Source organism: Phoenix dactylifera, chromosome 9 (genome assembly GCF_009389715.1).
Source record: "Phoenix dactylifera cultivar Barhee BC4 chromosome 9, palm_55x_up_171113_PBpolish2nd_filt_p, whole genome shotgun sequence".
Taxonomy (NCBI): Eukaryota; Viridiplantae; Streptophyta; class Magnoliopsida; order Arecales; family Arecaceae; genus Phoenix; species Phoenix dactylifera.
Genome location: NC_052400.1, coordinates 13,300,159 through 13,326,960, shown reverse-complemented (window position 1 = coordinate 13,326,960; position 26,802 = coordinate 13,300,159). Strand labels below are relative to the sequence as shown.

General features: G+C 38.0%; 1 protein-coding gene across 4 annotated transcripts; it reads right to left on the bottom strand.

The window, feature by feature from the left end:
* Positions 1-8,213: 8,213 nt before the first annotated feature.
* On the bottom strand, positions 8,214-25,805 carry LOC103701844 (oxysterol-binding protein-related protein 1C-like). 4 transcript variants are annotated; one of them, XM_039130108.1, is made up of 10 exons: positions 24,960-25,805; positions 24,478-24,834; positions 22,571-22,670; positions 15,715-16,163; positions 13,466-13,621; positions 12,304-12,471; positions 12,090-12,230; positions 9,215-9,445; positions 8,987-9,100; positions 8,214-8,634 (listed from the first exon to the last, which is right to left on the bottom strand). In XM_039130108.1, the coding sequence occupies exons 1-10, from the start codon at positions 25,449-25,451 to the stop codon at positions 8,467-8,469; spliced, it is 2,376 nt and encodes a 791-aa protein (XP_038986036.1). In that variant the 5' UTR covers positions 25,452-25,805; the 3' UTR covers positions 8,214-8,466. The 4 variants fall into 4 exon arrangements, with proteins under 4 accessions (XP_038986036.1, XP_008782269.1, XP_017696973.1 ...); XM_008784047.3 differs by having other exon boundaries at positions 22,571-22,666; positions 24,960-25,150; XM_017841484.3 differs by lacking the exon at positions 24,960-25,805 and adding an exon at positions 23,596-23,700 and having other exon boundaries at positions 22,571-22,666; positions 24,478-24,606.
* Between the last annotated feature and the right edge of the window lie 997 nt (positions 25,806-26,802).

The following is a 26,802-nucleotide window of genomic DNA, read 5'->3' as shown; positions in this document are numbered from 1 at the left end:
CTCGTATCTTGTAATTATTTGCATCCACATGCCAAATCAGATGGATGGACACACCTCATGTGAACTATTTCATGTTTAGTCCAAAGGTTTGCATGTCTACATTAATCTAAAAACTATTTCATGGTCTTCTGCAGCATTCATTCATATGTAGACTTTATTATAGCAACAGCATGTGACCCCACAAGCTGAAGAACTTATTAATCATGGGCTGCAAACTAGTGAACAAAGTTGGAGCGCCGACCAAGGAAGAAAGCTTGAGCAGCATCGTCAATTTTGAAGAGCTATTATTGATTGGAAGCCTCAACCACCTCAGGCATTGTGACATTGCTTCAGACTACGACCCTGTTTGGGGGAGCTGTTGGCAGTAGAGCTGTTGAAAGTAGAGTTGTTGGAAGTAGAGCTGTCTGAAGTAGAGCTGTTATAAAAAGCTGTTTGTTGTTTAGTAACTATATTTTTAAAGTGCTGTGGCACTTTAACATATGTTTGGTAAATAAACTGAGAAAGTACTTTTATATGATAAAATTACCATAAAGGACATTGCATAGTATTATACAATAGAGCATGATAAAACATAACATATATTAATACATAATATACGATATAGTATTACTGTAATATAAAATATTATTATTATAATATAGTAATATGATATTGCATAGCATACCATAATGGTAATATAATTATTAGAGTAAATTAATTTTCTATAATATAACATAATATTAAATTATTTAACATAACATATTAATGTATTATGATATAATATAATATATATTATATTTATAGTATAATACAATAATAAAGGTATAAAATATTATAATTATTAGTATTAATTAATTTCTCATAATATAACATAATATTAAATTATTTAAAATAACCTATTAATGTATTATGATATAAGGTAATATAATATAATATGTATAGTATAATACAATAATAAAGGTATAAAATAATATATTATTAGTATAAATTAATTTTTCATAATATAACATAATATTAAATTATTTAACATTACATATTAATGTATTATGATGTAATGTAATATAATAATAGACTTATAGTATAATACAACAATAAATAACCATTTATCTGTTTAATAGATTATCTCTTTACTTAACTATTTGCAATGGCGACAAATTCACTGTACTTATCAATATCATAAGGATCAGAGATTATTTGCCACTCACTCATTATTTTTCTTTATATTTATTTATTTATACGTTCATTCGTATATATATTTTTATTTATGCATTTATTTATTTATTATTTTATCCATTGAAATATATTTATTTATTATCTTATCTTATTTATTCATTCATTCATTCATTTATATAAATATTTATTTATGCATTTATTTATTTATTTATTCTTTTCTTTTCTTTTCTTTTATTTCCTTTTCTTCTTTTTTTTCCTTTTCTTTTTTTCTTCTCTTCTTCTCCTTCCTTCCTCTGCCCCCTTCTCCGTAGCACCGGAAGGGGGCCAGGCCGCGGCGGCCGCCGGAGGGGGCCGAACCGTGGTCGGCGGCAGTCTCGGTGGCCGACGGCGTCGGAGGGGGTGCGGCACTACGGCGGTGGGGGAGAGGGACGAGGTGCAGCGGCGGGGGAGAGGGAGGGGGTGTGGCGGCGGGGGAGAGGGAGGCACTGCAGCGGCGGCGGGGGGGAGGGAGGGGGTGCGGCGGTGGGGCACTGCAGCGGCGGGGGAGAGGGAGGCACTGCAGCGGCGGCGGGGGAGAGGGAGGGGGTACGGCGGCGGGGGAGAGGGAGGCACAGCAGCGGCGGTGCGGGGGGAGGGGTGGGGGTGCTGGTGGGTTGGGAGGTGGGTTGGGAGAGGAACAGGGCGGGGGGAGGGGGGGTGGGGGCGGGTCGGTTGGGAGAGGAACAGGCGATACGACGAGGTTTTGAGGGATGAATTTTTTTTTTTTTACATGGGGATATTTTGGTCAAAAATATAGCTTTCCGAAAAAGTCAAAAATATAGCTTTCCGAAAAAGCTGAAAACAGCATTTTCGGAAAACTCCAAATTGGAGCTTCCCCCAAAAGCTGTTTTCAGCTTCCCGCAAATCAAAAAATTTACCAAACACCATTTTTTAGCTAAAAGTACTTTTGGAGGGCTAGAAAGTGCTTTTTGGCCCTCCAAAAGCTCCCCCAAACAGGGCCTACATCCAGCTCGGAGTTGCTCATCTGAAATGGTTTACTTATCTGATTCAAAATTTCGAAGATCTAATCAAATTCACAGGGCAGGGAGAGAAATTTTTTCAGAATCGAAGCGTTAATTGCAATGTTTCGGCCAACTTAAGTGCTAAGCCATAGAGTAGTTGGATATAGCCAAACAAAATTGTGCCATATTATAGAATATTATTATATTGTATCACATTATTATATAATATTGCTATGTTATATTATATAATTGTGTTATAAAAATAAAATATTATTATATTGTTACAATATTAATCATTTTTCATAAACTACACTATTATAATAATATAATATATAGTTTATCAAACTTGAATTCTAATTATACTATAAAATAAGACTTTCTTATTATTATCGATACTTAAATTAATTTTGCTCTTTTCTCATGAATCAATCAAACATACAAATTCGCATAAGACTCAAGGATAGCGAGGTCACACTTGTGCACTTCCTAAAAAACTTACCTTTACATCCCAACAATCAGGCAGCTATGTCATAAACCCATCCAGACACATTCTTTAGGGGGGGAAAAAAGGGACAAAAATCTAGGTTTCACAAATGCAAAATATGTTTGAAATCTATAAAGCTAGGTTTCATTCACAATACCTGATTTTGAAAGATGGTGCTTTGGTAGAACTTCCTCTATTTATGCAGCAACAGTCTTAAATGCTTCTGATCCATGGTGAGAGGCTCAATTTTATTTTGGAGGATTCGAGAAGGATGATTTTCTCACCGAGCTCTTTTTTTTTTTTTTGTGATACATACACCGAGCTCTTTCAAAACCATACATATATGTATAGAGATACGAATAGTGTAGCAGACTAGATGGCCTTCTATTATTTAGGACTCGACTCGGTTAGCTCCATCGTAGTTGCAAGCAATTCTACATGTTGATGCTCATGGTAGTATTTATTCCACAGCCGTATGATCGTGCCGTCCAATATTCATACATGTCAAATATCCATAATGTTAAAAAGAAAAAGAAGAAGAAGCATATAACTATACATACCTTTTCATGACTAAGTTACTTATGCTACTCTACTAAGATTAGATTTACTGAGTAATAATGACAACATATTACAAGTCCCTCTTCAACTCTAGGCTAGTATGTCCAATATCGATCATTCGTCCAAATCTCTCCATGGAGGTGATAGCAGCTGTCGTTCGTTGCGAAGGCAGGCACGGAGGAATGCTTCCTAATAAAGCGTTTTAATATGTTTTTGCTTGGGGACCTCGGCAGGCCTTGTTGTCCGCCACCTTTTTGCTCTCTTGGTGCCGCGTGAGCACCGACAGGCCCCGGCCGGCCATCCGAGGACCCGGTCGTCGTGCTTTTAAGTTTTAACCTGGGGTGGTTGGTCGGACCCGATATCCCAAGCGCGCTTCTCTTCTCGTCACCCCAAGTTGCTCTGAATTCCTCTTCAATTTCGATACAACTACGCGTACGCGCAGGCTTTTCTTTCTTTTGTAAATGCTTTTGTTTCCTTCTCCTTCTCTCTCTGTGCCGATGGGAATTGGCCGCTTGCTTGCTTCATCTAGAACTGTTGCTGCTGTACGAGGAGAACAGCAATTATATTCCTTTTTTAAGAACTGAAGTTCTGCCAGTTCAATAATAATAATAATAATAACAATGATGATTATCTTGTAGCGAGCAATATTATTAGATAGCACTATTTTGTTGTCATGGTATTTGATGTTGGTATCCACTACATCAGCTAAACGATCGATGGCTGTTGCTTTGTTTTAGAAAGCTTGGTTTAGGAGCAGAGATTGGAAGATCTTGCCAACTTTTATTAGAAGGACGTCGATTTTGAGCTCGTATATATCATATAGAATCTTAGTTGTAGAAAATTTTCATTATTGAGGGTATGCAACAAATTTTTTATTTTGAAAGGTGAGAGTTTGAGACATCTCCTTTGAGAACGCAGGCGCCAGCCGTTGGCGTGTGACAATTTTTTATTGATTGTATATTAATATAGAGGATATCCAATACATAGAATTGACCAGTTCAAGTAAAAAGAGAAACTTACCAAGATCTTTGCTTGGCTGAGTTGGAATCCATATCATATTCACCAAATAATTTTCAGAAGGAGAGAGATACTAGCGTAGAAGAAGGAAGAGAGATTGGCACTTTTGGAAGAAGTAGGAGGCCATGAATTGTTGACGACTCTTAGTAATGAGAAGTTCCTTCTTAGATTATATGTCTATAATTTCAGAATTGGTCAGATATTCTTACCTCCAAAGTACACTGTCCTCTGAACCCTCTCTTACTTTGCCGGACGGAATATTCTATGGACAGTAGATATGGACATCCAGCAAGCCAGTTTTAGCTTTTTTATCTTCGTATACCACCACCCATCTCCTATCTCTTAGCACTAAAAGGCTAGCATGAAATCAAATTTTGCAGTTTTCTTTTCAGAAAGAAATTTCACTTTGCACCGAGATGATGCATCCTAACTTTTACTATATCTTTTGGGGCGAGCCAAGCATTCTTGTTTTGTTTGTATTGGATGCCCCGCCTACGCTTTAAGATTTGTCTGCCATTGAGTAGACTCCATATGTTGTAGCCCATAGTACATGATGATCAATTAGAATAAGGTCTTTCTTGTGAAATTTTTCTATCATATATAGTCCATTATTCCCATGAACATGGTAATGGTCCCTTAAGATCAAGGTTACGAAAAAGAGGCATCATGGAAGTATCACAAAAAGATTAAAAATCTTGATAAAGTTTACGTTTATTATACTTACATTCAATAGTTAGCAAAACTTACGCTTATACTAACCGTTCATAATGTATTTATTTTTTTTATATTCTTAGATGACTGTTATATTGCTTGAGGTTATTTTGGTTATTTTTTAATTTTTTCTGATACAATATTTGTATTTTATTTAAGGTTAACCGTCTGATTGATATTGTATTAATATAGGTTAAAATAACATATAAATATAAATATCAGAAAGTAAGTGCAAGCTTTTCGAGCTGTTGGATATAAGTATAATGTATCTCTAATTTAAGAAGAATTTTTTTAATTTCTTTATGTATATAAAAAAAGAGGGTGGTGTGGGGGTTAAGGGCTGAAGTAGGAACCTAGGCCGCCAGGCAAATCAAAATTTTGTATAGTTTTTACTAAAAGATAAAATATTTTAAATTTTCTATACCAACTTAATTTTTTTTTTAAGAGCAATCATTTATGTTTTATTTTTATTTATTTATTTATTTATTTTTGAGATGGGAAGCAATTCTAAGTCTAAATTGTGCTAAAGAGGTATCTAAATCCGTACTCACCCAACCCAACATGAGTCGGAACCCAGGCCACAGGGCAAATCAAGCCAGAGTCTCTTAAAAAACCAATTTCAAACTTTTTTTTTTTTTTTGGATATGACGGATGCATCATGCCCATCTAGCATGACTATCTAGTACTCCTATGGATCGAGACTCCACTTCCTCGTCGAATCTCCTGTCAGCAATTGGAACCGAATTGTACCGTTCTTGGAGCGCCATGTCATTTTTTTTAATCTTTTTGACCGCCCACTAATTAAAAGCATTTTTCTTCACTAAAATAAACCATAACCATTCATGTTTATGGCCATCAAATTAGATCATTATTGGTTTGTTTGATCAATAAACAACTCCTGTTCACGAATACAATTCACATTTTCAGAGTTTCTATAACTTCAAATATCAACGCATTTGGTATAATTTACTTATGAAAAAAAAAGAGAGGAGGGTGGTGGGTGGGTAGGGACTGATGAAGCAGGAGGATGGCCTACGTTGTTTTGTCGTGACTTAATCATCACTAAGCTGACCACTGGGCATGGTCTCTATCAATCCGTCCATCTTGTCTGAGAGAGATGCGAAGGCGAAGGAGTGGTCTGTCGCTGCGCCTCGCTGCCGCCTGGCCGATGATTCCATCGCTTGGTTGGTTGGTTTGGGGGCATTTTTCCGGGAAGCGACGCGGTTTTCGCTGCGGAGCTCCCGATGCCATCAACGAACGGACTGGAAACGGCCCCCCTCTTCCCGCGTCCAAACGCCGTGGGGGGCTTGTCTTGTCGTTAACGCCCAGCGAAATGAGTTCAATGTGCGGCTCTGTCCGAGCGACCGCTGGCGCGTAAACTTGGGCTCCTGAGAGTCAGATCAGCACATGGAGTGCTGCGAAGTAATTGGGTGTTTCATTTTTGGAGCGAGAGGAATCCAGTGCTTCAAGAACACGCCTTTCATTTAAGATAAATTAGAGCACGTCATGTGGATCGCATATGACAGGGAGTATAGGTGACTGTCATTCTCCAGTATGACAAATACATTTGCAATTTTAGGTGGTTTTTTTTTCTTTTGTTTTTTATTCGAAGTAAGAATTTGATTAGAGTGATATATGTTGGTTTTGAGATGAGAGTAATTATTGACAGATTGAAGAGATTTTGGACAGCTGGTATGCATTAAAAGCTACTCTACTCCCCAAAACTTCCAATCAGATTGAAGGAGATTCAGCCACAGTGGCTGTGTGGGTTAATGGAGTTAGTCCTCTACATCCAGCGGCAAGAAGGATCAAATCTCTAACCGAGAAAATTCAAAATAGAGGGTCACTTGCTTCGAAGCATCATGATGGTGATGAAAAATAGAGGATCACTTAGGTTAAGCATGTATTTAAAAAAACTAACAGAGCTACAGATTGGATGGTCGTCTATGTGGCCAGTCATACCGGTAGCACTTTGTGAGCTAGAGATGAGGAGCTGCCTCGAAAAGTCCACAACATTCTATTTTCTGATTTTATTGGATGCATTTGTACACTGAAGTACCTGTTTTAGCAAAAATAAATAAATAAATAAAACCTTTTCATACTGCCATGTCTTCCGTGAATGGGTGCGTTACCAATCTATTGAGCTACAAGGTTGTTTGGTTAAAAGGCAAAGGCCTTTGTTAGAGGCGTATGTGCGCCCGGCAATTTCAAGATTTTAGAAATGCATTATTTGTAAGCATACGGGAGATTAGAAGTTGACGCTACAAAATAAGATTCTGGGTAAGTTAAATTTGAGAACATATGTAAGTGTGGAAAACCTAGAATGTTCAACGTCTTGATATGCCAACCTCCAAAGAGAGGTTGATCTATGCTCCCAGAGCATTCATTTCAAGAGCCTGAGAACGTAACACATCTATGGCATCTTCTTCAAGCATGAAACAAAAGGCTAAGCCAGGAAACAGAATGGCCAGATGCGGATTGCGGACTTTTCCACGGTTCTGTTAAAAGGTTTCCAACATTTGCTATTGCTTCTTGATGGTCAGCGGTTCCCCACAACCCAAAAAAGTAGTTTCGATGGCACGCTTTAAGACCCACGCATGCTATGAAGCTCATCATAACTTCAAATCGATCATGCATCACCCAACCTCACGGGTAACATCCTGTCTTCTCTTGTACATCTCCGTCAATCAACGTAGTACCCTATGCAGTCTCATTAAACTCACATGACGAATCAGAGAAGCGACTTCGCCATTTCATCAAATGGCAGGCAGGTTCCGGCTCACGTGCAGGCAAAGGTAAGAAGAGTACAAAGGCAATAAGTATTATTAGCTCAAAGAAAATTACTGCAATGGATTAAAGGATCTTTGATATGATTTAAGAATAGGTGGTCTCACGTGCAGTCATGGTACGATGGAATCAAAAATATAGACTCAATCATGCGGTGAAAGAACAAGTTCACTGCATGGCCTCCATGACTACCAATAAATTTGGCTCAAAATGATGGATAGCTCAGCATTATTCCAAAATTCACCATAAGAAATGACAATAAAATTACCCAGAAGAATCAATTGCTAATTAATGACCTCATGTAATATTAAACTAGACTGCAAAATCCCAACCTTACCGGAATTTGGTTTTACCGTACATCGTTATGGTAATTTTCAGAAAATCCTGCTTGTCAGATCTACATGGTAAAATTCTAGCATGCAAGATGCTACCTTAATTGGATATGTTGATTCTCCCGCAAACATGAAAGCAACATCAAAATATTTTGTGAGACTCTTTCAGCATCCATCTTTAATCCCAATTTTACTCGAATCAATTCATTGCAAGTATTGGAGAAGAACAGGGTTCTGTTATTCTATAAAAAAAACAGATATCAGAAACACCATCTACCTTGTTTACAAGCCACATGGCCTTGAATGCTCGAAAATGGCGAGCATGCAGAATGGAATCACGAGATCCCATCAATTGAAAGAGACAGCAATAGGGGAGGGGGGATGGAAAAAAGAATAAGAGCCTGCTTCTATTCCAAACTGCCCGTCAGCAGATTATTTGATCACTGGGGATTTGGCCAAAGATATCAGGACATCCATCCCACTTCCCCTTTTCCCTGGCCTCCCAATAACCGCCGATGTAACGATATGCATCGCTTCCTTTATCTTTGGCAAACCACCTAGGCTTCCAGCCACTTTCCTGCATCTTCCGTGCCTGCATCACAACCAAGCCAGTCTATCATGGACAGCATCATAAATTTTTACAAAACAAATCATGCAAGGAAAGTAATTAGCAGGATGTGATGACACTAGGCAGTGGAACGTAGACGGCAGACACACAAGCCCAATATCTGCCCCTCGAGTTTATGCTCTCATTTATGTGAGCATTGATGACATAAGGAAAAGGTGGGCAGGAGGATTGTGCCAGCTCAGTTGCTCGCAATCCATAAAATAGAATTGTACCAAAATTAAAGGTGACTCCTGATGAGCTCCAATTCTAGCAGTATCCTTGCCAAGCTCATGAGGAAAATAAATTCACTTTGGAACAAAGTTGATATGAAATTAACCTGTCGTTGCCTCTGTTCTAGTCTCAACTTCTCTGCATTTGCCTTTTCATACTCCCCATTTTCCAAGCATCTCTGATCAGGTCTTAGCCTTGAATCCGTGGGTGGCAGCTTTTCCTGCTTATCATTTGAGACATTAGCAAACATTGCAACAAGAAAGAGCTTTTAGTTTTATAGGACCAGGAAACTTGCAAAAGACAGATGGGTGAGGCTGAATTTAAAGCTTCTCACCTTTAACCCAGGGGTGAGTTCATTCAGTGTAATTGCAAAGCGTGTAAGGTTGTATCTCGTGGGGTTCTTAGGCGGTTTGCTACGATTCCACAATATGTGGGCCTCAGATAATGGTTCAGATCCCTTGCCCTTACCCAAGCAATCTCCATGAACAAAATGCATGCTCTCGTCCCATTTTCCAACGAGTGTTGCCACTGTTTTCCCATTCCGATCTTGAACTATGCCATGCACCTGAAAATGCATTAGTAGATCATGTAACAACAGTTTGTTTCATTTGTTAAATGACACAGGATGGATTCAATGGATTCTTGCTCGAGGGGAAAAGGAAAATGCCCCAATCAACAACAATCAATAAAAATGTTATAAACACCAGAGCAATTTATCTAGAAGATCATATATAATCACATGCACCCCAACTGCTTGTTTTATTTTTTATATGTTCTCGAAAAATAACAAAAAGGGAAAATATTTGGAAGAATCAAATTGCTACACTAGTTAAAGAATTAAACCATTGATTGGGAATTAATTTGTACCAATTACATCAGCAACTACTAGGCAGGAACAACAAAAACTTAGTAAATTGACTGGTTCATAATCACAAGCAACTCCATCTCACAAAAAATGGTCAACACATGTTTAAGCCCATAATTCACAAGTTCTCTTTCTTGATGAATGCAAATAACATTGTTTAGTTATATTACAGAGTTCTTCAACGAAGGAGAAGAAAACTAAAGTTATACAACGGATGCCACACAAGTATGAAAGTTCGGATACTTTTTTTAAAAAGAAATTCCAACTAATAACTAGAAGTCTGCATAACAAAACTAAAGAGATCAAATACAGTTTGAAAATTATGGGGTGATACACTGACAGCATTTACTGATGATGTTATATGAAAAGCGCACTTCATTGTGCTACCATTCAATGTATAAAAGGGTTGAGTGCACAGTTGAATAAAATGGTCACTTATGCTCAACCTTCAGCAACCAAGCGTATCAAAGACCACTAATGTGGTCTCCAGCAATATTGCCTCTCAACTATAGACACTCTTCCTCGGAGTTGCTCCACACAACCGTGCTCTTACATCATGTATTGACAACAAGGTGACACTAGGATATTTATCAGCAATATGTAATAGATTGGCTTCAATGCCACCAATTAGACTTTAGGGCTTGTAAACACTGCAAACATGTGATGAGCAACAAGCTTGAGAACAGAATATCATGATAGATAGAAATCCTTATCATTTTAATCAGAGGGCAAAAAGAAATCATAGGAAGGACAAAAGTTCCTAATTTTCTGATCTAATTTATTTGCATATATATGTTCACATCTAAATTTAAAAAAAAAAATCTGAGGAACAACAACAGAAAGAAACGAGGGAGAAGAAGATGAGGAGACAATAAAGGAGCAGGAGGCGTGGGATGAGAAGTAGAAGTAGAATAATTTAAATCTGTCATTAGATATGAATATATTAGAGTTTGAAAATTAATTAGAAGGTGTTGAGAGTTAAAAAATAGGATTGTTTATCATTATAGTTTAAAAATAATTAACAAAAATTGCTTAGATTATATGTCACTTATAAAGGATAGATTCTGTGAGAGTTCTATCTTTTTCACGAAAGGTGAATAGAGGGACAAAAGCTTTGGGTTAGCACAATCAGTCTACTTCACCTTTCTCTATTTGTTTTCACTTTCCACGTTCTTCCTATTTTCCCTTTTCAAACTTTCAGATGACATATCTAAGCTCTTCCTCTTCTTCTAATCCTGCTTCCCCCTCTACTCTTTCCTTCCCTTCTCTGCTAGGAACACTCGCCATCCATACTTATGAATGTAAGGAAAAGCTTATATGATTGCTTACACAACAAACTTCACAGTATGCTAGCCACTTCAAACATCTTTAAAGAAACACAAAATAATTATTATTAAAATCAAGCTTTCATTGTTTGAATATTTGAATTCATGCACCTCCTAAGAATGCAACCACTAGTTATATGCAGGCAGCATCTTTTATATTCAAGCACATCTTCCCTGTAGACTTCCTATTTATTATTAATGCATATGAATTCTTCCAGATTTATACTACAATTCTGCATACTCTTTCATGACCTTGGAGTTCCAAGTAACCTGCAGCTGTATCATTGTCCCAAAACCTGTGATAAACTTACTAACTATAATTCATAAAAAGAGCGATCGCCAATAGTAATGCAAGATTTTCACATATTCTAGTTACTACTCCAAATATTCAAATAAAATAAGTATAATACAAATGACACAATAAAATTACATTTTCCTTGACTTACAATTATATGACAACAACAAAAATGCACCAACCTTTCCCATCAACATGTTGTTGTCTATGGAGCATAACTCATTTGATATTGCTCCATAACATGATTGAGCAGGTTTTTGCAACCATCTGTTACACACCCATGACTTGTGCAAACACCCTAGGCCAATACTTCTTAGCAAGGAGGTTATTTAAGACCTATTGGACCTCTAATAAAATAAAATAAATATCATTCTACCTAACTCTAATTTACCTGATGTGCTTGCAAACAACCAGTTCTCTAAGTATGACCGCTATAAAAGGTTAATAAGATCTTATCCATAGTAAAAAAAGAGCCCGATAAAAATTATAGACATCAAATTATTAGAAAAAAAAAACATATTCAAATAGAATAGGTCCCAAACAAGGGATGAGAACAATTCATATATGACATCTTTGACCAGCATGGTTTAATCTCAAGGAAAAAAGTAAACAATTATTGCTTCAAAAAATTAACCCCCCCAAGGAAACAGTTAAAATCAAGTGAGCTTTAACTATTATTTTGCTGGTCTATAAAATATTAAGGTGGAAAAAAAAAGAGAATCACCTGATGGGGGTTGCGATCTATTATTGACTGCTCCTTGAACTTTAGTTTACATGAGTATTCACGATTTCCTTGTATGCGCATGGTACCATAATGATCACAATAAAGTTTCCCCAATATAAGGTTGTAAATGGAAGTTGTCACCTGAGATAGTAGTTTACAGGTGTCAGAAGAAATCCCAAACCAGAGTTCAATTTCTTATGAATATATCCAATACCTTGCTCCATTGAAACACTTCACCATCATCAAACTCAAGTGTTAGAATACCAACAGGATCAAGCTGAATTGAACGACCCCAAAACTTGCTTTTCAAATTACTATCTCCCCAAAACTTCCATCCGTTACCCTCACAGTGACATGCGACAATCATAGGGTGATGACTGACCTGTGCAAACAGCGAAACAAACTATTAACCACCTTGCTGACTTGCAGCCATTCTCCATTCATAAAAAACTTCGTATAACATGAATGCAGTAACAATGCATAAAATTGCAGCAAAAAAAAAGAAAAAAAAACAAAGATGTGGAGAGGGGAAAAATGCAAACACAAGAAATGATGATGGTGATATACAAAGAAGCAGAGAGGGAAAAAAAGCAAATAAAAGACATGATGAATATGAACTTTAGTAAATATAGATGAATTTTTATTGCACCAGAATACAGCAAAAGAAATATAAAGAAGTGGAGAAGGGAAAGAAGTAAACAGAAGAAATGATGAAGGTGATATACAAAGAAATAGAGAAGGAAAAAAAGCAAACAGAAGATATGATGAATTTGCACCCCAGTAAATATAGATGAATTTTAAATAGAAAATAGGGTGAAAATAAGAATCTAGCACCTGACAAACAAAGAAAACATATATGATGACATGGTGGAACCAGTGCACTAAATAATGCTAAGTTACACAGCTTGTTGACATGTAGACTAGCAGGTGAAGTTGTCACACTACCTTAACTATGGAGATAAAGCCGCATTAATCAGGGAAATATGCAACTTTTTCTTTGCTATGTAATTCTTATATGATATTGGAAAGTGAGCATGGAAAGTGAAACAATTAGAAAACTTCTTGCAAAAGGAGGCCAGTGACAACTATATTTGTATGAAAAAAACTGTAATGTTAATAATCTATTTGATTTTATGGACAATATGTTGACAGTGCTACTATCCAAGATGAACTCAGGATCTCTCCATGGAGTAGGGCGCCAACATGCTGAGTCCAATTAGCTAACTCTCAATTTTTAAAATTTAATTTTTAAAATTTAAATATACTTAAAAGAGCAAGACTTCAGATATAAAAACAAAAGGTAGGATCACCAGCATCTTGATGCCCAGAATAAATAAAAAATGATATCAATAATTGAAATCCATTACTTTACCAACCTTTTCTGAGAAAAACCGGAGGCCTTTGTCTGGATAATCAGCTTCATATGTTTCCCCCAAAAGTGGATTGAAAGGCTTGCAGTGTCTGCCATCAGTTGAAGAATATCCAGAAACAGCAAATGCAGCAACATTAAGAATCCTCATAAGACCATTTCCCTAGAAAATTACATCAAGATTCAAATGTTAAATGATTATGTGAAAGACTCGTGCAGACAACATGAGCAGGTCACTGTTAATTTATTCTAAATTTCATATGAAATTACACTGCATAATTCCAAAGCAAAAAGGATGTATGTCGTTAACCATGATGGCGCACATTCTAATTATTACTTCTATATATAACAGAGTACTCCAAAAAGTTCCATGAGAACCAAGCAAAACAATAAGACTAGTGGCATCAACTCTATGACACAGAATTCTATCAAAACTACTTATGTAAAAAAGGCCTTCTCCATGTTCAGTCAAATCAAAAATATTTGAGTTACCAAAGATTACATCCATATACAAGTACCTTATATAATAATATCTTGCAGACATTGTATTTCTATTAAAAAGGATATCTCGCAAGGACAGCTCTTAATAAAACATATTGGCAATGCTGAAGTCAGAAATTGGAGAGCAACAATATGAATCTTTCTAAATGAAAGCATTCTAAAAGATGTTGAAAGGACATGGCAACGTCAAGTCGGCATATGGGCTCAAACTTCCCATAGTCACAGGAGTGTTTTGGTTATTACAACCACAAACATGATAAATCTACTTCGAATCTAAGGTGGACAATCGGGGAAGGCACATTCATGGATACCATGTACTCAACTACACAAGTACACATATTTCAGTAATTCAAGGTAAACAAGGACAGTTCCAGTTCCAACTATTTACATACAGCATCAAATGTAACCCCCTGGCTCAACGAAATTATGTAACAGTGGAATACCAAAGACTATGGTCCTGCTCCTTTCTCTTTGACAATGAAGCTTCCATGAAAGTCATCCAGTATGCAGCAAAGGTAGGTAATATTTTCTCCTATTTCTATGTTGGCTTGCCTTTTGAATTAGACTTTGAGACTACAAAATCTTAAAAATATATGACCAACCAAACATAATCCTAAACCCCAATTCAACTATTTGAGCAAATATCTTACATAAAAATTCATTCTCATTATTCTGTTTATGTAATTTAATATGTGACCATATGAAGTTGCTCAGACTAACTTAACAGGAAAAGGAAAAAAAAATAAGACATGATAATTCGTGGGTTAACTTGAGATACAAGTTATAGTCAGGAGCAATTATACATAAACAAACAGAAGCAATTGGTCTGAGAGATTTAAATGGCTAATCAAGTCAAATAGATGCAAGAACTTCGTTCTTATAAAGATCTTCCAAAAAAAGGACATGATAACAATCAATATACTCACTGTATCAGAAGGTTCACCGTCTCGGTACTGGACTCCGTACCGGTGCCACACTAGCATAGTGTCGGTACGGTATGGTACGGAATTTTTTTGGCATACCAAGGGTCGGTACGCCACCAATACTGGTATGGTACGGTACGGTGCACCCGGTAGTATCCGGTTCAGTATGGTACAATATACCATATTGTATCATGGCATGTCTGCAAACCAATCACAAGTATATACTCAAATATAATCAACAGACCACATACCATTCCTAATCACCATATTCTGCACTGCTTTTTGGTTGCAAATGATGGAAACAAGCATTTATATTAGAAATACACATGCAACTATAAGGTGAATGTTCGTAGATTTTTAATAATAGAGGATACACAAGACAACTACACAGGAACAATAACACTCATATTTGGAAATCCATAAGCCAACTACTTAACCATACGCTGCAACACATATACAACCCAAGTCAAACGTTTTTTTTTTGGGGAATTGGGACATATTCATGCATCATATGCTATATTAACTCCAATTCCCAATTGTTTAGATGATAGAAACTTTTATACAAATTTGAAGCATAAAGTTATATATATATATATATATATATATATATATATATATATATATATATATATATAAAAATAAATAAATACATAATGCTGAAAGACTTTCATTGCAAATATCTGCATTAGAAGATCTAAAACAAAACAAAAGAGCAATAGAAATAACAAAAAATGAAAAGATTTTCACAATTACTGATGCCTAAAGATGAAGTAGCATTCATATTTCAATCACCAAAACAAGTAAAAGAATTTCAATGCGTACAAGAATCTACCTTTCTGCCCAAGTCATATGCACGGTCAAGGAGGTAGGAGTACTCCAGATCTTCAAAACATTTCTGTAAGGATGACAATGGTTCATTAAAATACACAGGAAGACAAACTTTGGTGAGATCCTTTCCAATGTTATCCTTAATCATCGACCAGAGGCTCACTCCTTTCTCTTTTTCAACTGGTTCGGGCAACTTTTTACGTCTCCTAACATACGGGTTACTAGTTCCCACTGACTTCATCGAAGCATCATTACCATCAACTTGACCAACTCCATAAAATTCCTCATCATCGGAATCGATTTCAGATTTATGAAATTCAGACTCACTGCTTTTAAAAGAACTTGATGAGAGAAAATCTCGTGTATCAAAAAATGTGTTTTCTTCATCATCAGTCTCCTCTTCAGCAGCATCATGCCTTTCATTCTCATCCTCAGTTTCACTGGCACTTCCCTCTGAACAAGCATTTGCACAAATAAATACAATCCGAAAATCAAATACAAGCACATGTTACAGATTCAAGACTTCATGCTGTACTTCATCTTCTGAAAGACCAAAAGAAAAAACATATGACAATTTTCATAGTAGAATAGATTTCCTTGAAAGAGAACCATCTTAATTTCAAGTCAGCAGGCATAAATAAATTGACAGTAGATCAAGAGTTACTTTTCAAAATGAGACCAATTGAATAATAAATCCTGATATTCTTTCTACTACTGCTAGGTTATTCCCTGTATGACAAAAAAATAACCTAGTTGGAAAAAAGGCAAATGTTTGATTTGAGGCATAAACAAAGTGAAAATGTGCTTCTAGAAACAACATGTTCACAACACAATATGTGTTTCTGAGAACACAAGCATGGCAATTCAGGAAAAATTATACAAGAAAATAAAAATGGAAAAAAATTGCTAATAGAAGGTTAAACAATAAGGTGCGTAGAGCTGCAACCAGTGTTTTGAAAAGGGAGGTGTGTGGTATGTCAGTGGAAAGGGTACTGCATAGCACTTAGATAGAAAGTGGGCGCTTAAGTGGATGCCTATAGATTGGACCTTGGTTGCCAGAATCAAGAGCAGGTGCAAGAGCTGATATGGGTATGGAAGTGGGTGAGGGTAAGCAGATATTTTGAAAAAAACTAAGTGACTAGGAAATGGATGTGACTTAAGGTTTCTGATGAATTTCTGCGGCGGGTAGATTACCCTAGACAAAAGTTTCATGCTACAAAAGATTGGGCAGAAAATATTAAAAACTTAATCAAAACTCATTAACATATTGTAAGTAACTAAAAGATCAAAAAGAAAATGACAATAAATTTGAGAGAAGAAGGAAACTAAAGAAACACTATGAATTATCTGAAACCTATTCTAGTGTTAACTAGTAGAAATATAAATTTTCCTAACAAATTATACAATATTATTCCAATGAACATTCTTTAGCCAAAGATGCAGGAAGCCAAGCAACAGATTGTTGCTGCAGCAGGTGAGAGGAAAGCTTCACCAAACTTGCATATTATAAAGGATAGATGGGACTTGCAGATGGGCAGAAATTGCACCTGGCATGTATAACATGATTGAATAACATAATCTGAACTCTAGTATTTATCTGAACGACATTTCTTACAACTTAATGATTGTAAATTGTCCTTCATCATATGCAACCTACTACTTAAATCCAAAGTACCGATAACTAAGAATATAGGCCTTGAAAAAGATCTGCTATAGGCAGTCAGAGCAGTGATGGAATGGATGTTGAGGGATCTAGGCTTGGATGCAGAAGAAATCAGCGAGGTAGCAAGCTCAATAGTGAATTATATTTCATATTTAACTGACAGTAACGCCGAGCCTATATTATATGATCAGCGAAAAATGTTTTGAGAGAGGCGAGGAAGCTCCAAATAAGTAGGAGCTCAGCAATCAATTTCTAGGATGTTTGTAGGAACCATTAAGAAATTATTCCAGTGAGTTATTCTTTTAGGATTCATAGGGATTTAATGTATCATAGTCTTACTTGACCCTAAATCACCTGGATGTAGTGGAGTAGTGGGTCCAGTGGGACACCTATGAACTCACTTTGAGGAAGATTAACATCCGAGTCCTCTTGTAGACCATCTCGTCCAGAAGATGAAAGCAGAACTGGAGTATCTTTGCCTTGATCCATAGCAAGGTACGAAAATGCCTAACACGCAAGAGGCTACATGACTTAGCATTCACACATAGAAGTACTTGAATCAGGGCAAAAGAACATACAACAAGACCCATCAATGGATGGCTTTGTTCATGATGATGATCTTATTGTTCATGGGTTGCAGATTAGTCAGCTCGTGATCAGGGCCGGCCCGAGCCTTAGGCGACCGAGGCGGTCGCCTAAGGCCCCGGGCCAACGGAAGGCCCCCGGAAGGTGTAGAGAGAGAGAGAGAGAGAGAGAGAGAGAGAGAGGGAGGGAGGGAGAGAGGGAGGGAGGGACCGTGACCAAAAGGAAGCAAAGGCCCCATATAAAACGGGATGAGCTGGCGACGAGTCTTCCCCCTTGATGGAAGGGAGGTGGAGAGTTTCTTGGCCTGCAGAGGGGAAATTTAGGAAGTTGGGGACGGTAGTTTTGTTTTGGATGGAGAGAGAGAGAGAGGAGGGATTTGGTTGGCTTGATACACGCCTGAAGCCACTCTTATCTTTCATCCCTTCTCTTGTTTGGTTTTGGTCTTGGTTTTCCTTCCCTCACATTACTCCTGATCCAGCTGGGCCATCAGGAAGAAAGGGGGATTGGAAATGGACTTCTTGGAGGGCGGAGATTCTTTTAATTTTCTCCTCTCGGTTTCTTCTCCCCTCTTGGGTGGTAGAGAGAGAAGGAGGGAGGGGGTTGAATGGCTGCTGTGCTGTGATGTTGCTGTTGCTGCTTGGGTACTCACTTGAAGGGGAGATGGAGGGATGGGACTTTTATTAATTAGATGGAGTCAATTTCCCATAATGCCCCTACTTTCTCTTATAGAGAAGCTTCTGGACAAATTCTTTTCTTTACCTTGACCATGAAGTGCCATGGGATGACCTTTTCCTATTCCGCTCTTGCTTAACATGATAAACAATATTGCCAAGCATTATCTCAGTTATTTAATCAGTTTTATGGCCCTTCTTTTAGGATAATTACTTTTCTGCATTTCCATTCAAAAATAATATTAAATTAAAAAGATTTCTTGCCTATCTTTATTAGATTCATGTACCTTTGTTGAAATAGTGTACTTGATAGCTATCCATTTTCATATCATTTTTTTTAATATTTTATATTTATTAAAAAAATTTATTATTAAAAAAAAGGCCTCATTCATTGGATTCGCCTTAGGCCCCCAAATGTATTGGGCCGCCCCTGCTCGTGATGAGCCAAGGAATCCTCCATGACCAGCTAGAACCATCACAAAAGCAGTTGGCACGTGCGATGCGGAAATGTGTGTAAAGCATATTTCACCCACCATGAGTGAGGCTAGATAGGAATCAGAGGACTAGTCAACAATTTAATAGATAGATGTTTGGGTCACAATGCAGTGCGCTGGTCTCCAGGGCCAGTGACAACAGTAGGCAAAGCAAGTCCGAGGAAAGTACTAGTCATCAAACAATGCAGCTAACTATATAACACTTAGGAAAGATGACAGCAAGACACCAGATCCATCAGATCTCGTCTTGCCCAAGCATCTCGTGATACCAATGATAGTGATAGTGACAATTCTAATGATGGGTCTGGAGGTCAAGATGAACATGATGGTCAGCCTGCAATTAGTGGTGGTTATTCTTTGAGGTTCAGTCCATACACCCGTGAGTTAGAGTTCTTGTGCACGTTGCAGGATCATAACCGCGAGGCCAGAACAAAATCTAGATATGACAGGAAGATGCTATCTTACAAAAGGAGAGGATCTGAAGGTGGTGCAGCTTAGGGCACATAGGATCGAGGTTTTAAGGAAAGGTACGTAGAGAGATTGGAGAGTTGATAACTTATGTTTAAGCGTAGGAGGATTATATGCACACCTGGCAGGTTGGCACATTAGAAGCAAGTTGATGGAAAAAATTCGATGGGAGGGAAAAAAAGATGAGTAGTACGGCAATATCTGAGAGTTGTTACGTTGAATGAAATGAAGATTAGTGACAAATTGACGAGTGTATCAAATAGCTATAGTGGATAGCAGATTTCATCATATGCTGGAGGCTGATCTCCTAATGATCAGATAGTTAAAGTGAACAGTATGCTCTATCCATGTACGATTCATATGCACTCATCTTATCTAGGAGGATTGGACACAGCACGTTACCCCTTCTGGGGAATAACCGGGGACTAGAGCAAGATGTTGCTTTCTACTTTCCTGAACATGGATAGCCAGCCTCCTACGATGACCCCACTTATACGCAGCCACAGTATCAGGAGGCACAGATGAATCTCATATGACCAGTAGGAATGGGGATAGTATCTAGGTTAATCTAATATCCAAGGTCCGAAATATGAACAAGACCTAGATGTCTATAAGAACCATAGACACTCTATCTGGGATTGAATTTCCAAAGTGAGTTAGCATGCATCTTCTTTTTACTATACTCTATTATCATTTTAAATTATAAATGTTGATAGTTTATTGATCCATGTTGACTCAGTCAGTGTTGGTACTGATATCAACATTTCATTATCAAATACCCATTAAAATGCAACTAAAACACTAAAAATACAAAAAAAGTCACCCAATAGATATGCTTGCTAACAAAAAAAAAGAAAATAAAAAACAAAAGAGGGACTTTTTGGTGTCCCAATACGTATGGGAATAGAGCCCTGTACCGTGTGTCATGGGATGGACCAATACCATACCACTTCAACCAAAAACTAGTACCACCTCTGTTACCAATTTTTTAAAACCTTGCATTGGAGTATTGGTCACGATGCCAATTTAGAGATAAGATGAAAAGGCTGTAAAAACTCCACTAAAAAACTCCATCACAATGTGAAGCACTGCATTTTACTCGGCTACAGTAAGATCGGTGAGAATTCAAGCTACTTAATTCTAAATGATGTCAATACCAGTAGTATAAGCATTAAGTTGAAAGGTTAAAAAAGAACATGCACGAATATAAAGCTTCAACATGGAGGATAAAAAGAAATGATAATGATATTACTGATACTAAATATGTAAACAAGGAAATAGCTTAGTCACATTACTGGCATACAAAATATTTAGGATGCAAACAAGTCAAATGACCTAGATAAACAAATAACTACATGAGGAATTAAGAGGACTTTCCCCCAATGGCTGTTTGCAATTAGTCATATGCATCTATTTCCTATATATCTTTAGGGGCATATCTAGAATTTTAGGTACCAAAAATACATATATTTTTTCGCAGAGCGGTAAATAACCAATTGATATTTTAAGAGCACTTATGCCAAAATCTCTGAAGGAACAAATTGTTAAAATAATTTGGTTATTTTCCTTTTTGTTAATAGGATGTCATCCTCAACAAATCATCAAAGCATATACGCTAATTTCAAATCTTTGTAACAGCATAAGACGAAGCTTCAAATTTTTGGTGGGGCATAAATGCACATTTCAGAGTTTTGAACAAATATATTTACACTTTTACTTTCTGAGGGAAAAATAAGCAAAAAAGCACTTTTTGAAAGGTAAATCACACACACACACACACACACATATATATATATATATATGCACGCGCACACACTACAAAGATCCCTTTTTTTATTGCTGTCATCCTCAACAAATCATAAAGGCATATACGCTAAGTTCAAATCTTTGTAACAGCATAAGACGAAGATTCAAATTTTTGGTGGGACATAAATGCACCTTTCAGAGTTTTGAACAAATATATTTACACTTTTACTTTCTGAGGGAAAAATAAGCAAAAATGCACTTTTTACAAGGTAAATCATATATATATATATACACATATATATATATATACATATATATATACATATATGTATATATATATATGTATATCTATATCTATATATGTATATCTATATCTATATTTATATGTATATGTATATCTATATGTATATCTATATGTATATGTATATGTATATGTATATGTATATGTACATGTGTATATATATATATGTATATATGTATATGTATATGTATATGTATATGTGTGTGTGTGTATATATATATATGTATATGTATATATATATATGTATATGTATATATATATATGTATATGTATATATATATATATATGTATATATATATATATATAAATGCAAGCGCACGCACTACAAAGATCCCTTTTTTTATTGATTTTTATTTTTTTGAAGAAAAGGAAGTAAGCCACTTCGCCCCCCCCCCCCCCCCCCCCCCCCAAATTTCTCTCACTGATGTGAATCAACAAAACAAAAAAATCCTTTGATAAATTCACGTCTATTGTTTCCCTATGCATAGGAGAATGAAAAGACAAAAACACAAATAGTTTGCTCTTTCATTAAAATTATATATGAAAAGAAAAGAATTGCCCGAACATCCATCCAACATGTCAAGGCTTTGGCTACACATAGTTAAGTAGATACTAACAAACCTTCACATTTGCCCATTGAATATATTCCGTTTGAAGTAAAGCATCAGTCTGATTACAGTCAAGAGTTAAAGATTCTACATACTTTTCTAGGTATAAAAGATAATTAAAACAAAGATTATAGTACAAAAATAGCAAGAACATGTTTAAAACTAACATAAATAATCATACAAATCACATAATAAAAAAGAACCATAACAGATGATGTTTAACATAACACACATAAAAAAAATCTCATAATAAAATCAAGCAGGGTTTTGCTAGACAGGAAATAAGCAGTGGATTATGACAAAACATTCTATCATTCATCATACCACTAAATTTCTCATGTCTTGATCTAGAAGCAGATCCATACTCTTTTGACTGTCTTTGGCTCTCATCGACAAGGGTATTCTCCAAATCAACCTTTTCTGTCTACATGACAAAGCATCAAAAAGTAGTTTTTAAGCAGACAAATATGAGATATAAGATAAGATAATCTTGCTAAGCCAAGTAAAAATTGCTGTGTAAATAAAACAGAGGCTACATACTTGTCACTACTATATGGAGTACACAAGCAAAGGAAGAGAAGTGCAATGCTAATTGCATAGGTAGAAACAATCAAGTGCTAATAGGTAGTGCATACAAGAAGTGAGAGGTGCTGACAACTTAGTGCAATTGGCGAGTATAAACATTTTAAGGTGTAAGACAGAGAATTGTCATTTTCTGTATACATTATAGCATTATATTGGTTCATAATATAGCTCCAAGAATATCCCTCAAACTTACGGAATAAGTATGCCTTCTCCGCAAAAAATTGTAGATTATTTAACTTGGTAAACAAAACAACTGCCTTCTCATTGGGTGCAATTTCTATAAATGAGTTACCTGTTAAACCTAAGTTCTTTTTTTTCCCTTTTCGCCTTTCTTTCTGCAAAGCTAAATGCAAGTCTTAAGTTGGACACATTCATAGGGAATAGTGAGATCTATGGAGAAAATTGAGGTACTATACTCGCCCCTTTATGTAGGTTTGTCGATCTTATAGTTTTCTTTAACGAGATCTATAGAGAAAATTGAGGTACTATACACGCCCCTTTATGCAGGTTTGTCAATCTTATGGTTTTCTTTTCTTTTTTGTGTGTGTGTGTGTGTTTTTTTTTGGGGGGGGAGAGGGGGGGGGGGGGACGTGATAAACATATCAAGCTTAATTTCACGTCAGACCTAGACATCATCCTAACTTAATTTCACTTAAGAAAGAGTAGGAAAGATAATCGTAAGATGAGGAAAAAAAGGTGAGTTTCGGATGCCACAGGTTTCTTATATTTTTTAGTAGGATTGTAGAGAGAAAGAAGAGTATCACCTCCCAACACATACACCATGAATTCTGTGCCATTTTTCCTCCACTAGAGTCTGGACTTGGTTTGGTGCACCATATCTTCCCCTCCAGTTTTCAGTTGTTTCCTGACTGAATCACGAGGTATGTCAAGGGCTGGTCTTTCATGAGGATAGGTTTAACTTGCAATCAAGATCATATAGAATCTATAACTGGGTTAGGTTGCAGCACCTGATGCCACTCATTGAATATAATATCAGAATTATTTTGTAAACGTCAAACATTGGAGTAGAATTGTTGTTTTTGCAGCATTACACTTGCCAAAGTTTGGATTCAGATACATTGATTCTGTAAATACTGAATTTAGCCTTATAATTTTTATTCACTTCAGAGCATTCCTTATGCAAAAGTTGAATGTTGGAATAGAGAGTTACAAGAAAACCATTGGTAACAAACAATTTGCAGAAACACATTTCGATGAAGCATTTGGGACATCGAAGAGTATCAAGTGGAAAGGAGGTTGCCTTGCATAATCTCTACTAAATGTGACTGAAAGTAAACTAAAACTTGAGATGAATGGCAAAGGACTGTATTAGAAGATAAGTGGGAAGCCTAGACGAATGCATCCATTCTCACCAATAGCTTGTGAAATCAACATGTTAATCGATAAGTTGAAAACCAATGATTTAAAGAACTGCTTATTTTTGAACATCTTGTCTTGGGTTCATCGACTGCAAAAATCAACACCTAATACTGATTGGTTCCTTTCTACAAAGTGCACCTCAGCAACAATATACATAAGATAATATGAGATTCAGATAATGGCAAGGAAAAATTGCAAATGTTTGTCAAGGTCCAACATGGAGAATAGGACCAAGAAATGATGAGAAAGAAAGGTCCTCTTTATACCTCTAATTGGCGAAGGGTGTCGAGGAGGAGAGACTGCTTCTGCCTGAGGAGCAGAAGCTGGTTCTGCATCGAGGCGAACTCGGTCCTCATGATCTGCTCGCAGTCCTGGATGGCGGCTTCGCGGACCCCCTCCTCCTGCAGCCTCTGCCTTAGCTTCCCCGTCGACACCGCCACGTTTTCTGTCGGCGCCATCAGCTCGCTGTTCGACATCCTCGGGAACATCTCCTTCACCGCCCGCAGCGCCTCCATCCATGCCGCCCTGTCCTCCCTCGTCTCCGCCCTCAGGTGCAGCCTCTTCGTCCCCGTAAAGATCGAGAACCTCCTGTCGTCCGATTTACTCTCTCTAATCGATGAAACCTAAACCAGTAAAGATCCAAATAAAATTTTTAAAAATTTTCAGATAAAAAACAAGAAGGATGGAATCAAGATGGGATCGGATCTCAAGGGTGGGGAAAGAAGAGATTTGTTTCTTGCTTGCTTGCCTTGAGATGGACTTCGCCGAAGGGTTTGCGGAGTGGATGAGATTGGCCGTTCTTGCGGCGGGACAAACGACGCATGGACTCGTCCCCAATGACCTTGGACACCTTCTCGGTTTCGCAGTTGACCTCGATCCGATCGGGCCCGTGGATCTTGTAGTAGGAGAGGACACCATCCTGGAGGACGAACCACCGGGGCCGCCACCCCCTGCCGTAGTTGACCCATTTATACAGGATCCCGGCGATCCCATTGCCGACGATATCATTAATCCTGACCTCGCGGTGGTCCCCGCCGTGGAGGAGGAGGCCCTCACGCAGCGACGTGGACCGCAGGGACCCTGCGGCGAGGTCCGACCCCGCCGGCCGGTCGCCGCCGCCGTTGTTGGCGGGCCAGCGGAATCCATTGTGATGGTGGTGGTGAGGGGAGGCGTCGTGGCTCCGGACGGCGGCGGCGGAGGCCGAGTTGGACCGGACGGGGGGCGCCGGCGGCGGGGGCATAGAGGAGGGGAGGGGGGCGGGGCAGCGGCAGCGGGGGAGACGGGGACCGTCGGGGCGCAGCAGAAGGGATGCATCCGAATACAAGGGGAGGAACCGAGAGGGGGGGGGGGGGTTCGCGGATCGCGGGGGCGACGGGGGCGGCGACGTGGAAGGGAGCGGATCGCCCCCACGTGTTGCTACGTTTCCGAGGCGACGGTGGAAGCGGGGTGGCCGGCGAGATCGCTCGACGTGGCCGCGCAAATCGGCTGCAGTTTTGATTTCGTTTCGGGCGTCCCTGTCCACCCCCCAAAACCACCACCACCACCGCTCTAATACAAACCCATAAATACCCCAGGCTAAGGAACGAAAAACGTTATTCCTGTTATACTACAGATCGTCTATCTTCTTATAGATTCCTACCTAATAACAATAAATAATAATTACATAATTCTGCGATAAACTGTAGTAGTGAACAAATATTTATACGGCAATGTACCGGCTACTGCATCAGATGATGATGATACCAAGATCTCTTCACGGAGTCGGAGCTCCGTTGGGTACGGAGAAGGACTACATCAAGTATACAAATAGAGATTTTTTTTATAAAAAAAAATATAGATCCGCCTTTTATATTTTTTAAAATTTAAATTTTATAGGTTCGAATATTAACGATAGGACGCGAGAAAAGGATTACTTGATTGCCTCTGTGTACAAATGCCAGAGAAAAACTTGTGGCGCGATCACATGCTATCTGAGAAGGGGACCACTAGGCCACTCCTGCTTCACCGGCAGAGAGTTCGCTGCCGGCGCTTAGCATCCGCGCGACAGCTGGACTGGTCAAAGCCACTGACGCGTGGCGAGCGATATCGCCTAGGATTGGCCGCCCCACTCGGCTATTATTGTTTTCCTACCAGCTTTAAAAAATCTTTAATGAGGCGGCCTTTTTTTTTTCTCTCTCTCTCTCTCTCTCTGTCTTTCTATAATTTCAGGCCCCAGTCCCGGTCTAAAACGCTGGATCGAGCACGGGCGACATGGCTGCACGGACGCTGGGGGAATAGCAGCGTAGTGTGATGCCTAATGGGGCGTCGCCATCCACCGTCCGTCCGGTTCTAATTATTATAAGGCCGGTTGGTTGGGGAGGACCAAAAGCGTTCTTGAGACGCGATCCGTGATTTCGTCAGCGCGCGGACGTTCTACAGCGTAGCCTTCCGTTCGTTTTTGGCGTTAGACCGCTGCATTCGAACGTTAGCTTACCGGTCCGAGAAACTCTCTCTACGAGGTCCCAGCGACTCGGAAAGAATTTTACTTCACTAAAATACTTTTTAAACAAATTAATATTTAAATATATTATATTTTTTTAAAATATTTTTAG

What these genes read in the sequence shown, in the direction of transcription:
- LOC103701844 (XM_039130108.1), bottom strand. Translation starts at nt 25,451, where the DNA reads ATGCCCCCGCCGCCGGCGCCCCCCGTCCGGTCCAACTCGGCCTCCGCC. An exon ending in AACTCACCCCTGGGTTAAAG is followed by an intron (nt 9,101 to 9,214) that starts GTGAGAAGCTTT and finishes AATGATAAGCAG; the next exon opens with GAAAAGCTGCCACCCACGGA. An exon ending in TAGAACAGAGGCAACGACAG is followed by an intron (nt 8,635 to 8,986) that starts GTTAATTTCATA and finishes GTTGTGATGCAG; the next exon opens with GCACGGAAGATGCAGGAAAG.